The 18,018-nt window shown below is 41.9% G+C and overlaps 1 protein-coding gene across 1 annotated transcript; it reads left to right on the top strand.

Moving 5' to 3' along the window:
- Positions 1-1,396: 1,396 nt before the first annotated feature.
- On the top strand, positions 1,397-15,095 carry LOC139644714 (cilia- and flagella-associated protein 58-like). The gene is made up of 15 exons (XM_071520172.1): positions 1,397-1,402; positions 2,041-2,295; positions 2,779-2,910; positions 3,745-3,838; positions 5,519-5,595; positions 6,796-6,987; positions 7,247-7,408; positions 7,505-7,651; positions 8,037-8,177; positions 9,576-9,799; positions 11,079-11,190; positions 11,493-11,597; positions 13,359-13,478; positions 14,692-14,813; positions 15,041-15,095. The coding sequence occupies exons 1-15, from the start codon at positions 1,397-1,399 to the stop codon at positions 15,093-15,095; spliced, it is 1,944 nt and encodes a 647-aa protein (XP_071376273.1).
- The last annotated feature ends 2,923 nt before the right edge of the window (positions 15,096-18,018 follow it).

Below are 18,018 nucleotides of genomic sequence, written 5' to 3'. Positions count from 1 at the left end.
GCGAAGCGTTGGTTTTAGTTTTCTCAATAAAAGCTGTTGTTGGTGGTTACGTAGCAACGGCTGATCTCGCGAGAGGCGGAGCCGCAGGTTAAACTTGGATCCGTTGTGATGGAATCCTCTGCCTGATATTGGCCACCTTGACAGTCCCATGCAAAATAAAAAATAATTTAATTTCGCTGTTGTTTCATTCCCCTGAAGCCCATAAGAGTATATAACAATCACTACTCTGACCAGCTGCAGGAGTGGGGGGGTCCATGGCCCCCCCACAGGTGTTACTATATTCTTATGAACGATGTATTAAAGGAAATAATTTTCAGTAGGTGGCCTCTACCAGACCCATATCAATGGCTCTGGCCTCTACATGACAGTTTATTAGATCACTTGAAACTTTAATGATCCTGTGTGGAAAATGGGTCGTTGTAACAGGATACAGTGGATACAGTGAAGGAAAATAGAATAAATAAGAATTAGAGCAAATAATGTTGTCTAAAATGCTTTTTAAAAAGTTCAGTGTTTTTATTTTCAATATAAGAAATGTTTAGGAACATCAACTGAGTGAAACTGTTTATTCTTAATTTCTGTGCAGCCCTTTCTTTGTACTTGGATGTGCTTGCTGCATTGTTTAAATACATTATGCGTATTATGTAATGTGTTAGTCATACACACCATGATGTTATGAGCTATGGCTCGATCCTCATAAAGTGTCAAATCCATTTCTTTTTTCAGTCACACTTTCTGTTGAAGTATTGTAAATAGCCAAAATATTTCACAACATGAGGCCTGTGTGTGTGTGTTTCAAATGTGTTTAGTGTAGCCTATTGTTAAAGTACAGTAGCCTTTGTGCGCCATTTTTGCAGCATGGCTGAACATAAGGTTTTGTCATAATCTTTCTGACCTTGGGCCTAAATATTTTTTGTTGTTATTTATAAATTATTTATATTTATTTATAAACTTTTGGGTAAACATGGGCCCATGGACTGTGTAGAGCTGCCATCTAATGTAAAACAACAAAAAGACCAAATAAAAGAAGCCTGATTACACTTTGGACTTACTTTCCAGTAGAAATTTCATTCAATAAAACTCCCCTGGTTGTAGTTTATGTACAGTTGTGCTATTTGTCATGGACCCCCACTCCTGCAGCTGATCAGAGTAGTGATAGTGAAACAACAGCGAAATTAAATTATTTTTCATTTTGCATGGGACTGTCAAGGTGGCCAGTGTCAGGCAGAGGATCACATCACAACACAAAACCTGCGGCTCTGCCTCTCGCGAGATCAGCCGTTGCTACGTAACCAGCAACAACAGCATTGAGAAAACTAAAACCAACGCTACACGATTCAACGCTATAACAAGACACAAATTATAAACATTTAATGGTTTGATTTAGATAACCACAATGAAGGTAAGTCCTGTTGCCTAGTGTTTTGGTCTTATGGACGTTACAACACAATTTTGTAAACCTAACTAGTTAAAGTGCGCCACGTTAGAGTTAACTTAAGTTAACGTTAAGTCTTCCAAGATAACGTTACACCCAGTGAGATAACGAACCTAAAACATACTTTTATTTGGCTCAAAGAAGAACATTAAAGTTGATGTTTTGGTCAAATCTGATGTCAGACCAGACTGCATGGAACCTGCACTGGTAGTTTTCTTTGCTAGCTAACGTTAACTTTCTGCTGTGTCGATATTAGCGTACAGAATCAAAAACAAAGCAAAAGCATTTACGTTAATGGTAAAGTTAAACACTTAACTAAACGGTAGCTTCTGACTTTGTACGATTGCATGTGTATCACATATCATTTGACTGCATTAGCTTGTTTGTTGAGCAACTGATTTAACGTTAGTCATACAGGTCCACAGCACAGGGAGTTCAGGTGTAATTAATTTCAGGTGCCCTGGGATCATACATTATATTAACTAGAAACTCCATTTTCATAGGAACCAAGTCCGGTCGCCTATAATTTAGTTTACGCTTCTCACTCTCACACACAGCCTTGGTGCAATTTGGTGTGGTTTGTGACTCCATTTGTCAATTCCCAGGACCCAGGACAGGAGGAGGGAGAGGACACCTTTGAGTCCTTGGAGAAAGAGTTGCAGGTGGTCCTCAGTGAGCTGGTTGGGGACAAGAGCACGGACGAGTTCCATGTGGAGTACGAGAAACTCTCCCATGCGCTGAGGAAGTCCCAGGACAGTGAGAAGAGACTGAATGCAGAGATTGTGTCCAACACCACCAAAACTGACACTCCCCTGAAGCTCGCCCAGGAGGATCAGACAACAATTACATCTCTGAAGAAGGTATATTGCCAGAACATGAGAGGCTACAATATGGTGTGGCATGTCTGGTGTATGGCTCTGGTATGGCCTAATTCACAAAGTGGGTTTTACTTGTTTTTACCACTTTGTAAAAGATAGATAGATCGACAGATAGATAGATAGACAGTAGAAAGATGAAAATTTATTCATCCCTGTGGGCAAATTAGTTTATTGCAGGAGCAAAAATAAATAGGAGTCAGTAGGGTTAGACAAATAGAGTATAAACAGTATAAAAAAGCACAATAAAAATAAGCAGTAAAAGACTAATAAAACAATAAAGCGGTTAAAATAGAATATACATGATGTGAAACAAACCTAATTCAACATACTCCCTCTTTTACACACTGTCCCACACCAAGATATCACAGTGACAGCATGCTCTGCTGTGGGGAGTTTAGATGTTCATATAGATATTGAGAACATGTCATTTGACTTGTGCCCCACCCCAAAACCCTCCTCTGACAGACCTTGAACAACCAAGTCACCAAGGAGCAGACACAAGTGAGGAACACCGAGCTCCACCAGGAGGGCGAGCAGCTCTCATCGGCCAATGAACAGCTCTCCTTGGAAAGTCAGCAGAAGGAAAACGACCTGAAGGTAGGCTGCATGTTGGGCCACCAGCTACACACACCTGAGCAGCAGAGAAACAGCTCCACTTCCCCTGTGTATTTGTGCATGAATGTTTGTATATGTTTAGAATGTTTGTGTGTGTGTCTGTGTGCATATTTTTGAATGTGTGTAGAGAGAAAGATTGAGAAAAAGAGCAAGAGTCACAGAGCTGATAGTAAGTTCACAAACCTCAGATTAAAGACATACATAGAGCCCTAATTGCAAAGTCACATACTAGTCACTACAACTCCATCAAAGGCCTCCTCCAGTGTGAGGCAACACTGTGCTGAAACAGTACGGAGAAAAGAAAAGCTATTGGGTTCACATTGTGAGTCTTTATGCTTAGAAAGATCTGGAGTCCTAATTACTAGAGGATACATGCTCTGGGATGATTTGTCATCGGTGATGAATTCTATGCAACCACAAGGGGGCTCTGCTTAGACACAGTTCATCATGTAATAGAATAAGACAGAAACAAGTACATCTGTTGAACTGTATTCCACCAAACACTTACAACAGGTAGCCGCACACTTATAACTCTAATGCATAACATATTGTTCAGATACCAATGTTGTGACCTGAGACAAATACTACTACAGTAAAAAGAAAGGCTATCCATAGCAAAAGGTCTTTCAAATAATTACTAAAATGCATAGTAGTAAAAATGTATTCAACCACCAGAAAAAAAGGGATAAAATGAAATTATTTTTGCCCCAACCAGTAACAGTGTGATCCTCTTGAGAATGGAGGGGAAAATTGCATGATAGCCCTAATGCTGGTAACACAATAATTGGCTCTCCATCCCTTTTTGTCTGCCCTCAGATGAAAGAAGAGGAGGTGAGTCAGATGCGGCAGGAGACTGCCAAGCTAACGAAGATGAGAGAGGCCGCCCAGAAGAGGTTCCAACAGATTCAAGGCACATCACACACACACACACGCACATACACCGACACACGACATGAACCGTCTCCGCCTCTCTGTCCCAGGCCGTCCCTCCCTGTCACAACTGTCCCTGTCTAGATAAACTACTGTGTTTTCATGATTAATCAGATGATTCTTTAGCCTGAGAGTAGTTGGAGTAAAAAGTGAAACTTAAATGCATGGTTTGGTTCATGTATTGCTAAATGAATAGAAATTATAGAGGCAATGACTGGATGTTTTTTAATTCTTCTTGTTCAGGTCACCTTAATTACCTCCGCCAAGGAGGTTATGTTTTCGGTGCCGTTTGTTTGTTGTCTGTTTGTTTGCCTGTTAGCAGGATTACGGAAAAACTACTGGCCCGATTTTCATGAAACTTGGTGGAAGGGTGTAGCATGGGCCAAGGAGTAACCCATTAATTTTTGGAGCGGATCCGGATCCCAATAATAGCACGAACCTTGGTGGAGGTCGGCGCTTTTACAACACTTTGTTGTGCAGCTAATAGGGAACCGACCGACAAATTCCAGTTTCACCTGGTCATTGAGCTACACAGAGGCCAAAGAACCATGTAAATACCACGTGAATGAAAAGCAGGTGTTATTACTGGCAGGGACATCAGCAGTTTGGATGGCTGGGGGAGGGAATGTTTGGGGTACAGAAATTTTAATAAGGCTGTTCTTACAGTAGCAATACTTTGCTGAAAAATCAACATAATTACAACATAATTGTGGGCATTAGAAAAGAGACAAACAAGATCACATGGTTAGAAATAGACAAATAGCCCTAAATAAATCAAATGCACCTTTACAATTGTATAATATTGTTTTCATAAGCAGCAGGGGATAAAATCAAACAAAATTGAAAAGATGGACTCCTTGACATAAGCTGTTGCAATCAAAATTAAAAATCAATATATGAAATATTTTATTGTTTTTTTCATAATATAGTTTTCATAATTTCAAATTCAGGAGCCATGGCACAAGATGTGTCAGAGTCTGTCTCCATGGAAACTGTCTGTCAAAATGGACTCGTTGAATAACATCTGAAAAGGGGGCAAAATTGATCATACACCAATTTACTTATATGATTTGAAAATGGAAAAGTTAAGAGTTAAGAGTAGTTAAGATACTTCAGTTCAAAATTTAAAAATTCCCGTCCTAGTGTTAAAGAGAGAGGCTAGGTCTGAGTAATGAATCATCTCAGCAATTAGCGCCTGTCCTTACCTGAGTATTCTTGATGGGCTGTCTGATGTTGTGATAGATGAGCTAAAAAGCTCTGTCACATTAATAAGTGTCGCCGGGGTGATGGATGGCAGTCCAGGAGCTGACATTGGGGTCAACAGTCTCATTTACGGTGAAGTGACCATTTCTTATTACAACCTGATGCTCATGCTTTCTGACACTGTATGCACTGGTCTCTCTTTTGCTTTGTAACATTTGATCTCTGTGTCTCTATTTGTGTTTCTCACATTCTCTCTCTCAGCTTTTTCTCCATGTTTATCTGTCTGTCTCTGTTTTTAGCTTTTTACCTATTTTTTTCTTTCTCTCCTGACTATTTTTTGTGCCTCTCACCTGATAATTTTCACTTTTTTCCTTCAGACATGAAAAAGATGAATATCAAAAACAAACTGGGTTTGACTATTAATACATACTTTCCCCCTTTCTTCCTCCCTGTGCAGAACTTGAGGCTTCCCAAAAGCAAGCCAAAGCATACAGGAAAAATGAGCTGGTCAGAGGCAGAGACATTTTGAATAAGGTATGTGCTGGACTGCAGGTTATTGGACACAGAGGGAATGGTGTAAGGTATATTGTCACTTCCAGTCACCTATTCCTGTCAGAGCCCACATGAAGATGCCTCCTCGTTTTAGTATAAATCTTATGATACAACTGCTACACTGCAACAAGACATACCTGAATGCCCATTCATATGTAATTGGCTCAGGCAGGACTGCGCCACACACTAGCATGCCAAGACACACCAATTCATGTGAGCTATTGTGGCTTGATGGAGAGAGAGAGTGGAAGAAATGTCGTCGGCTATTTCAGCCACACCCATTGCTGACAAGCAAGCACACAGCCATTCAATCTCCATAGACAAACACTGGCAGTAGAATGGGCTGTACAGAAGAACTCTCTGACTTTCAACATGGCACTGTCATAGGATGCCACCTTTCCAACACATCAGTTTGTCAAATTTCTGCCCTGCTACAGCTGCCCCGGTTAAGTAAGTGCTGTTATTGTGAAGTGGAAACGTCTAGGAACAACAACAGCTCAGCCAAGAAGTGGTGCCACACAAGCTCACAGAGCGGGACCGCCGAGTGCTGAAGTGCGTAGCGTTTACAAATTGTCTGTCCTCGGTTGCAACAATCACTACCGTGTTCTAAACTCTGCGGAAGCAACGTCAGCACACCAACTGTTGCTTGTAGCTACCTGTAGCTGCTGTCAGTAGCTTCATGAAATAGGTTTCCATGGCTGAGCAGCCACACACAAGCCTAAGATCACCATGCGCAATGCCAAGCGTCGGCTTGAGTGGTGTAAAGCTCGCTGCCATTGGACTCTGGAGCACTGGAAACGTATTCTCTGGAGTGATGAATCACACTTCATTCTAGACAACTGTGTGCTTCCACCTTTGTGGCAACAGTTTGGGGAAGGCCCTTTCCTGGTTCAGCATAAAGCTAGGTCCATGCCAACTTCGAGCCAGGCCTAATCGCCCAACATTAGTGCCCGACCTCACTAATGCACTTGTGGCTGAATGGAAGCAAATCCCTGCAGCAGTGTTCCAACATCTAGTGGAAAGCCTTCCCAGATATGTGGGGACTGACTCCATATTAATGCCCATGATTCTGGAATGAGATGGGCAAGTGTCCACAGACTTTTGGCCATGTAGTGTATGTGCTTGTATTTGTGTGTGCGCCTCAGTGTGCCTGTGTGACTGCATGTGTTTCCCCATCATCAGAACATGATCAAAGCTGCACAAGCAACAGAGGAGCAGCAGAACCTTGTGAAGCTACAAGAGCAGGACAAGAAGAGCCTGAACCAGGAGATCCACAACTACCACCAGGAGGCCCAGAAGCAGCGCAAGATCATCCAACAGTTGGAAAAAGACCGTGACCGCTACATCAACAAGACCAGCAGCATCACGCAGAAGGCAGGTCATGCACCATCACAGCCACCCAGCTAAGTTCAGGGCAGAACCATGTCAAATTGTACTCGCAAATAATGTGTCACATGCATGGGGTTTACTGAGTCAGGACTTACTCAAACATCAGCAGTCAAACATTTGTGTTTATGGAAATCAAGGAATTATTTATATTACTCCAAGGGTGGGAATCCTGCCCATTAGCCTTGGCCTGTATCATATGGAGCCCTCCTGTCTGTGTGGAGTAAGACTTCCCTCCCTTCCACAGGTGAAGCAACACCTGGATGACATTGAAGTAAAAGAGATGGAGATCTTTGAGGGCAAGAAGAAGGTCACTGAGTTGGAGCACAAGCACAAACTGCAAGAGAACCTGCTTGACACTGTCACGTCTGAAAGGAACCTCTACAGCAAAAACTACATTGAGGCTCAGGTAGGGACGATGTGTGCTGCTGTCCACAACTGATGTTCAACTCGTTAGTCGCTCAGTCTGTCAGTCAGTCCTGTACCGTCTGTCTGTCTGGCCCAGGATGACATCACGGAGATGAAGAGGAAGCTGAAGATGATGAACGGCCAGGTCTTCCAGCTGAGGAATGAGGTCAGTGGGAAGGATTTGGCCCTGGCTAAGGATCAGCAGGAGAATAAGCGGGTGGTGAAGGACAATGAGGCCCTGAAGGTACTGCAGCTAATCTTAGTGAGATATGCGATTTTGCTCAGTTTTGAGGAAAATCGATGAACAAAATTATTAAATGATTACACTGAGATTTTATCCTTTTTTGCCTTTTAAGTTAATGTAATTTGTGCCAAGTCCAGAAGCTCATTTTTAGCAACTATATAAGTATTAGGATGCTTTGTGTTTACCAGTTTCCCATAAAAATCTGCTCTTCCGCTCCCTCAGGTGTGCTACAGTACATTCTTGGGGTAGATCTATACTTGGAATGTAAGTGTAGTGTAGGTAGTGATAATGGTAATGCGATATTGTACTGGGCTCTCGGGAACCATATTTACCACACTAATAAGTGTGTGTCTGTGTGTGAACCCCTCTCTGTGTCCTGCTACAGGGGGATCGGCAGTCAATGAAGCAGCAGGTGGAGGAAACAAAGCAGCGCAATGACAGCCAGAAGGCAGAAGAGCAAAAACTGCACAAGATCATAGCCGACGCCGATGCTGAGCAGATCCGACAGAAGAAACAACTGGACCAGGTAAAGGAACAGAGAGAGAGATGTGAAGAAACAGACACCAAGAGAGGAAAAGGAAAAGGGGTTGTGAGTTTTCCTTGCTTCAATGAGCACACCGGCTCCCCTGACAACTGCAGGGATGTAAGAGACCAAAGTCGAGGTCTGCAGCATCGCTAAACACCATCTGAATACCCGAAAACCCCCTGTCTTGACACAGAGTCATTTCCCTACTAAACACTGTTTAGCTATACCCTACTAAACACTGTTTAGTAGGGTATAGCGGGTGTAGACAGCAGCAGTGATTAAAATGGGAGCGTTTCTGTTCTGAGAGACAGATGAAGACACGCAGCTGAGACCCATCCGGTTTAGAATGGGGGTAAGTACATAGAGTGAACGAGAATCACATGGAGCTAATCCACTGCTGTTCATTGTTCAGCGGAAGTCTTCCCTCTCTCACCGGCGTACAGTTGCCAACTGAATCAAATGAACAAAAGAATCAATTGAACAAATCTTTTCACTGAGTGATTCAAAGAACCCAATCTCATAAAAGAGCCAAACTTTGAATCATTATTTACTACTATTTTAAAATGTGACGTTCTCGACCTTTGTTGAACATTTAGGTGTCACGCATACAACAACTTTCAGCAACAATAAAATTATTAAACTCTCAGTTACAAAACGCAAATATTCTTTTCTTCATTTTGCTGTGGCAGCACGAAGTAGCCGAGCTCTGTACCACTTAATTTCTTAAATAGTCTGCAAAAACAGCTACCTTTGTGTCAGGGTCCGTTTTGTTAATTCTCTAAAAAGTACTTGAATACACGATGAGTTGTAATTACGACTGTCAACCTCGGAAGTAGGAGCTTATGAGGAGTGCCTGAAGGCAGCAAGACCAGATTGACAGCCAAAAGGCCCGCAAGAAACTTTGGATCCAAGAATTGCCAAATGGCTTGTGTGTTAATCATGGGTACTGTATCTAGTAAAACACATGGGGATGGGACAATGTATCAAAATTCAATATATTGCAATACAAAAATGTGACAATATCAGCTTCTGCTGTAGTAATCACAAATGAGATGGCTTGCCCATCACAACTTCACAAGCTCTCCGTGAAATTATATTATTTGCACTTTGTGTTTAAATTCCAGCAAGCCAGTGCCATTGCTAGAACGATTTGTGGCTCAGAAATAAACCTAATTCTGCACAGTCAGACATTGTTGTTATTGAGCTTTTATTTGTTACATCGTATCGTGGTTGAATCGAATTGTGAAGCCCATGTCGCATATCGAATCATATCGTGGGATAAGCATATCGTCCTATCCCTACATAGTAAGTGCATTAAGTAAATTTTTACTGGTGTTAATTTCCCACCCTGTTGTGTGTTTATTTGTGTGTTTATTATTCACTTTCACTATGGCCAAGGTGATCAGAGAGCGGGACAACCTGGGCAAGCAGCTGTTGCGCCGCAACGAGGAGCGGGAGCTGCTGTACGAGAAGATCACCATCCAGCAATCCATCCTGACCAAAGGGGATGTCCAGTACAACCAGCAGGTGGAGGACTTCTGCCTACTCAAGCAGGAGATCAAGCGGCTCCGTCACGAGAAGGGCAACCTGGACAAGACTGTACCTAATGCAGAAGACCTGAGGTAAAAGACAAGGACAAAGAGAGGCTACAGACACAATGCAGTGGTTTTAGTGTTGAGTAGAAGAAGGGTAACCTGATTTCCCAGATGGTTTGTTACACAGAACCATCTGGGAAGTCGTCATTGGAAACTGTTTGGAAAAGGGCAGGCACTTTCAAAAAATACTTGGCAGGTGATTGGCTGAACCATCTGTCTATCACCGTCTATCACGGGCTAACTTCAGCCAATCAGATCAACGAACCATATAAACAAACTCTTGCCGAAGCCAGTTGGGAGTTCAGAAATAACTGATGTTATAGCAGCATCTACGCTACCCTCTTTAGGAACCGCCATTGTTCGAACAGTCGCTTCTCACTGTCGTAAACCACGCCCCCAGCTGCCCTCATAGGACGCTGATTGGTCCGCACCGCTGTGGTTCGGCCACAAACGCATAACTTGAATCCTGGCAAGATGGATTCTTGCGTGATCGTGATCTCGCGAATCCAGCTGCCTCGCAAGGTAAAAAGAAGGGTAGGATTCAAAGAAAGAGGGAGCGAGATGGAGCGAGATAGAAAGTAGGACCTATGGACACTTGGGTCTTACGTCTTCTCCCCTCTCCTCAGAAAAGGCTGGTTTCACAAGGAATTTCATGATGATATTTCAAGATGAAATGGATGGGGCTGCAGTGATGGAATACTTCACTTGCCTCTCTAAACCCTTTCCAATTATTCTTGTTCATTCCATCCCCCGGAGATCCTGTAACTATAGAAAGCCCTGTGTGTCTAGGGAGACACATACAGTATTGGTACATTTCTCCCAACCCACCCACATCTCCACTAATTGTGGAGTCAGGAGAACCGTACAGAACGCACCATATGCTACTCCCAGTAACTGGCTCATGAGCTGCCAACCACTGAATGGAAAGCTGAAATTCTGCAGGCAACCAGATGGACCCCTAGGAATCACACACATGCAAGCACATGCACATCTATACATGTGGGTCTATGTTATGTTGATGGCCCTGGCCTCCTGTGGATGGCTTTGTACCATTATGTCCATTATCCACTCTTGCTCCACACTTTTTCAGATGTCTCTGCATGTGTGTGTTTGCAGACACAGGCATCACCCAAAGCTCTCTAGTATGTATCATCAAGTTTATTTATCTGCTACCCTGTGCTTTGTTTTGATATCTATCCATCCTGTCTTTGCACAGAGTTTTTTTGTGCTATTTATCTGTGAGAAACTTAATTATGAAGACAGATTAAAAAGAGTGTGACATGTGGTTGTGTGGGCCGTGTTGCAGGCGGGAGCTCTTCCACCTGCAGAGGGAGCTGCTCAGAGAGAGGACGAGGTACCGCGCCATGGAGGAACAGCTGGAGAAACCCATGAAAATTCACCGCTGGAGAATGCTGGAGGTGAAGGACTTGTGTGTGGGCTTGCTTTAATGTTAGCAGGACACTGGACACTTGCCTGCTCACTCATTGTGACTTAAAAGAGTGTCAGCTAAAAGGACTAAAATGGTGTAATTGGTAAAGGGGTACTATGCTAGTTGAAAGTATGTGTAAGTGATATGGACAAGATGTTCAAAGCAATCTCTCTAAAAAGAATTAAGACCCTTCACACACTGAGCAGAGTAAACGCAAGTTATGCAGAGAAGAAAAGGTCACGTCTCTGTCTGTGACGGCCGTTAACATTCTGTAAATGACTCTCCCCACAGGCCAGTGACCCCAGCAAATACGAGCTCATCCTGAAGATTCATTCCTTACAGAAACGCCTGATCGCCAAGTCCCAAGAAGCGGTGGACAACGAGCTCTTACTACAGGTAAACACTCTGCACTCACTCATAAGCGCACCCACGTACACACACGCACACATGCACACACACCGCCTTGGATTAATCCAGTTTTCCCATAGGCTCATCTGTGGCACCGCCACAAGATCAGCATGGCTGCCACAAAATCAAAAGTTGGTCAATGTATAGAGATTTTGGGGAGCAAAACATGCCATCAGCCCCATCTCCACTCTGTTTCTTCAGCATTTTGCACTGTGCACAGACATAATGGTTGTGGATTTGCTTCCATTTAATTTAGCATGTTTCAATGTATCCCTAAAATGCTGCAAATTTATCGGCAGCTATTAAAGAGAAGATGTTGGTAGTTGTGGACATGTTCTGTCAGCTTCTCTTCAAATGATTCCGCCATCTGTCCTGGCATCTGTCACATCACTGGGCATAAAGTTGTGGTTACTGCCTATACTGTGGGTATGTGCATATTGCACCTTGCAGACACGTAACGTAATTTTTTGTGGATGTGCACAAAAAGCTTTCCCAGGACCGCAGGATACGCGTGACAGCCATCTTGCGAACTTGTGCGCGTAATTAAAGTAAACTACGTTTCTGCCCTTAATTGCATATTGCCTTCACCAGCTGGATTCCACTGGACACACCACTCTCACTGTAGGTAAGCACAAGTAGGCTAATTAACCCTAAACAACCACCGCCAAAAGTAAATTGTCTTATCCTATTGGTCCAGGGGCGCACTGTGGCCACATTGAACACAAGTGTAAATTCAGTTGTGTTTTTAGTCCACATACGATAACTACGTAGGTGGAAATACTTCAGCAGTCTTGCCTTTGTTTCCGTATCCAGTCCTCTGAACAGCGATGCCACTGCCCACAGCTGAAATGAAAGCAGCTGCATAAAACAGCCTTCCCCTCCCCTCTGCTGCCGTCTACGTTATGTCAGGTGTCTAAGCCGGCTTCTTGCTCTGTTTCGAAAATGAAAAGTGCATAACAACACAACTTGACGAGTTGACGCCCTCTACCAAATGACCCGAACCCACGCTTCTTTCAAAATGTAAACACTGGGGGAGGAAAGTGATGTGGTTGTGTGAATTTTGTTCAAGAAAGTACATTTGGAAAGTCAAAGTGGACTTGATGTGGACAATGTAGGTACAAATTAAAGCTGGGCTAGGCAATTGTTTTAGAGCCATTTTGGTAATATTTGGTGAAATTCTCTGTACATCCCAACAGCAATTGATAAATCAAATGCTCTGAGAAAAAATCTCTCTTAGGTCTCTGTGACTGTACCAGGTCTTGTAATCAGATATAATCAAAATGCTTCTTAGATAAATTGCCTACTACTAGCTTTATGGTTGTACATGCACCCACCTGAGCATCATTTGGAGGGAGGAGTTACAGGAGGGAGGGAAGAGCAGAGAGCAGAGAGGGAGGGGTGGATTTTTTTGTTGTATACTTTCAAATTCTTGTTCATTTAAAAGTTGCCTACCCCAGCTTTAATGCCAGGTGTAAAGGGGGTCAAAGGTAAAATGAAAGCGTTAAATAGTTGACAAGAATAGAACTTCTCAACTTGATTTAAATTTGAACAAAAAAACATAAACCTCAATGTCTTAGACACATAGAGTTAATTTTCTGTTCAAGTAAAAAAAATCAAAAAAGTTGCCAGGCTTTTCTGTAACAGCAGCGATATTCAGTGCCTTTCCACTCATTCAGTATGTAGGCTCACTAACTCTACATTATTCTCTCTCTCTCTCTCTCTCTCTCCCTCTCTCCCTCCCTCACCAAGGACAATGAGAAGCTGTATGTGGAGTTGAAGTACATTCTGGTGTGGCAGCCCGGTCCGGAGGCAGCTGAGCAGCTCCAGCTTTGCCAGTGGATGATCAGAGAGAGGAACAACAAGATGAAGGTCCTCAGTCATTTTCATTTCATCCCTTCGTCTTTTTTCTTGCCAGCTAAAGCCCTCTGTCTCTTTATTTTTGGTTGCCAGTCCTTAATGCTACACAGTAAGAGGACCCAGACTCACATTTTCAGGCGTCTCGGTGCAGTTAGTTGGTGCCACCCAAGGTCAAATGGCATTGTTCTTACCTGGTCAAACGAACCAAACTCAAGGAGTGAACACTCCAGAGTTCCAGTCAACCTCTCCAAGCAGCTTGGTGTGAACAAGCCCTTTTAATTCACACACCATGAAAACATGTTGGATAGATTTTAGGGAAAGATGAAAAAGTTCTGACCATTTCTTCTCATTCTGTGACTCCTTATTGTGCTCAGTCTTGAGCTTGATCTCGGTGTGGTTCTTAGGATGCTGAACAATACTTTTTTCTTGAGCCTTGTAGCCTACTTGAGAATGATAATATTACAGTATTCGACCCAGATTCAGTCTTCTACCCACCAACTTTGATTTTGACATTAAACAACATAATTGTAAATAAGCAATTAGATACAATCTGCAATTTGGCAACTTGTTGCCGCCACTTTTTTATCTGTGTTGGACTATGGTGATCTTTTATATATGCATACCTCTGCTCAGTGTCTTCATATGGTTGATACAGCTTACCATGCTTCCTTACCAATTGTAAAGCTCTGACTCACCACTGTGAGTTATACTGTCGGGTAGGATGGCCTGCTCTGGCCACCCATAGGCTCTGTCACTGGTACACTTTTATATATAAGGCAATTATTGGTCTGCTCCCATACTACCTATGTGTCTTTATCACGCAGAAAGGTGCCGGACAATACTCTTTGCGTTCTCAGGACTTCTTTATGCTTTCTGTCCCAAATGCCCGTACGGAAATTGGAAAAAGGGCATTTGTGTATTCTGCACCCTCGTTGCAGAATGACTTGAAACTCAATGAATTAATCTCATTACATGCTTTTAAATCCAAAATGAAAGAATTAGAGTCAGATTCCTTAAAATGTCATTGTTTTTAATTTACCTGGTTAGTTCTTTTTAATTTTGTCTCCTTTTGTGTTTTCTGTCTGTAATTATGTGTTTTTATTCATGCTGCTGCCGATCTTGGCCAGGTCTCCCTTGAAAAAGAGATTCTTAATCTCAATGGGACTTTCCTGGTTAAATACAGGTTAAATAAAATAAAATAAAAAAATTCTCTCCAACTCCGCAGGCGTTAACAGCAGAGCTGAGAATGTTCCAGTCAAACACCAAGGAGTGCAAGAATGACAACGAAGGGTTGGACAGCGAACTAGAGAACATTGAGAATTACCTTAATCAGAAACAACAGAACAGGTAAAATTAACCAGGTAAACGTGTTTGTGCGTGTGGTGTTTGCATATAACCACAGCTCTATATTGTATGTGTTGATTTTGGGCAGTAGACATGTATCTGTGTGTCTTTGTGTCCATGTGTTTTTGCCTTGTGTTTTCATGTGTCTCTTGGATTTTAAAACGTGGCATTAAAAATGCAGGGGCTTAGGTGTGCTATTATGGCTGCTCCCTCTTTTCCCTCCTTTTTAGAGTACAAAAACAGAGGCACAGTAATAAAGTCAACTTCTCTGTAGATGACCTTTAATATGGGCAGCGAGGGCTCTTGACATGTGGTAAATGACACTTCAAAACAGAAAATCTGACAGGTGAACACAGAGGCAGCCAGGGTAGAAGGCCAGGCTATCAATGAGCCAGAGAAATGGCCGACCTCTCTGTCTTCAACTTGACTGGACTTTAATAGAATCTCCACTCTGATCAAAATATAACAAATGAAATCGACTAACCTCCGCAGCCCCATCGCGCTGTGTTCCAGGCAAGTTCGTAATTACTACATATTGATGTAACATTGATTTACATCTAAAGCCTTTTTTTGGTCAGGGATATTAAGGGAGGTGTGTGTGTTTGTGTGTGTGTGGAGGTGTATTACTTGGCTTTTTGAATCCCAAAAAGATAAGAGAAGTGACCTGTTGCCATGGGAAAACTCCTCAGGCTTATTTCCTTTTCCTCAGTCCTGCAGGAGGAGCTGGACAGACAGATAGTCAGCATGAGACTTCTCTGTATACAACGCCTCCAAGTCCTTGAGAGTATGTTGTGATTTTCTTTTTCCTTTTCCCATAGGGGCCTAGGATATGTTATATCACAATGTCAATGCTAAACTGTGATTTTAAAAGGGGTTCAGAGGGTTCCTCTGTAAACTTGGTAATCAGTATCATATGAACATTTTAATTTCACCATTTATATGAGCCAAAAAGAAAAATGTCATCACATTGTTATTTAATAAAGAGAGGATTTCATGTTTGAGGTTTCTCAAGTCTGATCTTTCAGACGAGACCGTTCACAGACTGGACCTGGTCTTGATTGTCACTCCTTTCTGTTTAAATCCTTCCAGTCAGTTTACAGCATTTTAATTAACAGTCCCTGGGGAATGCCTCTAACCAGGTTACATCATTTAAAATGGGGGGAACTTCACTGTCTGCGGGGTCCAATAATGTAACTGTTTTGTATATAAAGACTTATTCTTCAAGTAATGCCCAATTAACTAAAATGTATTGCTTTGCATAACATGAAGCTCACCATTCTCACCCCAAAGCATAGTGCATTTGAAAACAAATGCATGAAAAAAAAAAAATGGAACATCTAATTACTGGGCCACTTCAGGGGACTTCAGTGTTTGCCTACAATTAATTAGTCAATTTAATGATTTTGGGCATTTTGAATATATAATGCCATGTCTCTTTATCCTTGTTTACCACTAAATTATGCAAATATCACACATCTCCCTGTCTTATGTTTGGAGGCTAAGATCCTCACACTATTATATTTGTGCCAAAAAGTACAGTACCAGGATGGAATGAGTCAGTAAACTCATCATATTATAACTCATTGTAAAGGGATACAAACAATTCACATATATATTACACATGTGTATGTTACATGTATGTAATGTAGTTGCAGTGGTAGCAGTAGTGGTAGTATTTCTAACTAACACTAACTAACACACAGCTGTAGTTGGAAGAACAGTGGAAGGACCATTCTGCCCATTCAAGTTCTGTGGTGTAGATTTAATAAGGGAGATCAATACAGGATGATGACTTTTACCAGGATTCACCTCATCTGTGAAAAGAGGAAATGTTTTTTTTTTACATTCAGTTTTAAGGCCTTAAGTGTAGAGAGTGCACTTACCTGCTACCTCTGTGTTACAGTAGCTTGCTGAGATCTTGGATGCTTGCCGACAAGTGGTCTTGATCCCAGGTCTTCCAGTTTAAGGACGGTCTTCCTACTTACTACACCCTGCTGTCCAACTCAAGGCTTCTCTGTCTTCTCTGCAGCGACTCTGTTTTGTGTGTACTGTCTATCTGTCTATGCCCAGTTAAACCTTTGAGTTCACTTCAGCATGTTGTGGTTTCATGCATAACAGCTTCAGGGTTTAGATGTCAGATGGGATTCTTTGTCAGATCTGTAAGCAGGGGTGAATTGTTTCCATAATTGGTCACTAATGTAAACTTTGATGCACGCTGCTTTAACATGGTGTACGGGCATGCATGCTGAATAACAATGAACAAATCATCTTAGAAAATTTAAACATTTTAATAAATAAAAATTGATGTAATATACACCATTATGAATATACAACTACAACAAGCATACCAAGACATTTGAAATACAAAAAACTGACATTTCAATTTAGTTGCTTTAAAAGCTTCAATTTTTAGGAAGAGTGGGGGTGAGCAGGAATTACAGTAGCCATACATTCTTGTTAGTGTTTGTGCCAACAAATATAAAAAGCATGACGATCATGAGCGCTGACTTCTCAGAGATGAACATAAAAACTGGATAGTTACATATCTAGGTTAAAGATTTCCATGAAGAGAAATTCTGAGGTACTGAGTTGTCTACGTCTGTAACTAACAGTGAACACACGCACACATTTTTTTTTTGTTTTGTTTTTCCATAAGGTCATAATAACAAAGCCCATTAAAAATGAATTCTGTAACTCAAACCAGTCCAAAACATCTCAGGAAGACCAAACAATTAGGAGGAGACAATGAATTCAGTACAGTTTTTTTTCTCTACACTTGTATTGCATTTAGTATGATTTTGGAACCCAAAAAAAGATGTATGAAAACTTGCACTTGAACATGAAACTGTCAGATATACAGAGGCTCCCAAAGGTATTGATGCAGTTTAGTGTAAGCAGGGATGCACAGACCTGTTACGATAGTTTTAAACTGCATCTTTGTGAGACAACGTTTTGACGCCTTCTAGGATCTTCACCCATTCAAACAAACAGTGACACGACATAAAGGGGTTCATATGAAAGCAGCAACCTCCATCTAGTGGTGGGATGTGGAGCAGTTTGGCTGCAGAGTCTATTTAGTTGACTTCGACTTCAATGTATGAAGCTGTATGGAAAAGTCTCAATTTTGCCATTTCCCATCACCAGGTGGATGTTGCTGCTTATATACCTATACCTGTATATACAGTCTAGCTCTGTAGGTCGGTATATG

This window comes from Centroberyx affinis, unplaced genomic scaffold (assembly GCF_046629955.1).
Source record: "Centroberyx affinis isolate AG114_WGS23_722 - 3 ecotype Tasmania unplaced genomic scaffold, CSIRO-AGI_Caff_v1 ptg000776l_1, whole genome shotgun sequence".
NCBI classification, from domain to species: Eukaryota; Metazoa; Chordata; class Actinopteri; order Beryciformes; family Berycidae; genus Centroberyx; species Centroberyx affinis.
This window is presented reverse-complemented; position numbering and strand designations above follow the sequence as displayed.

What these genes read in the sequence shown, in the direction of transcription:
- LOC139644714 (XM_071520172.1), top strand. An exon ending in ACCGCTGGAGAATGCTGGAG is followed by an intron (nt 11,191 to 11,492) that starts GTGAAGGACTTG and finishes CTCTCCCCACAG; the next exon opens with GCCAGTGACCCCAGCAAATA. An exon ending in AGAGGAACAACAAGATGAAG is followed by an intron (nt 13,479 to 14,691) that starts GTCCTCAGTCAT and finishes CCAACTCCGCAG; the next exon opens with GCGTTAACAGCAGAGCTGAG.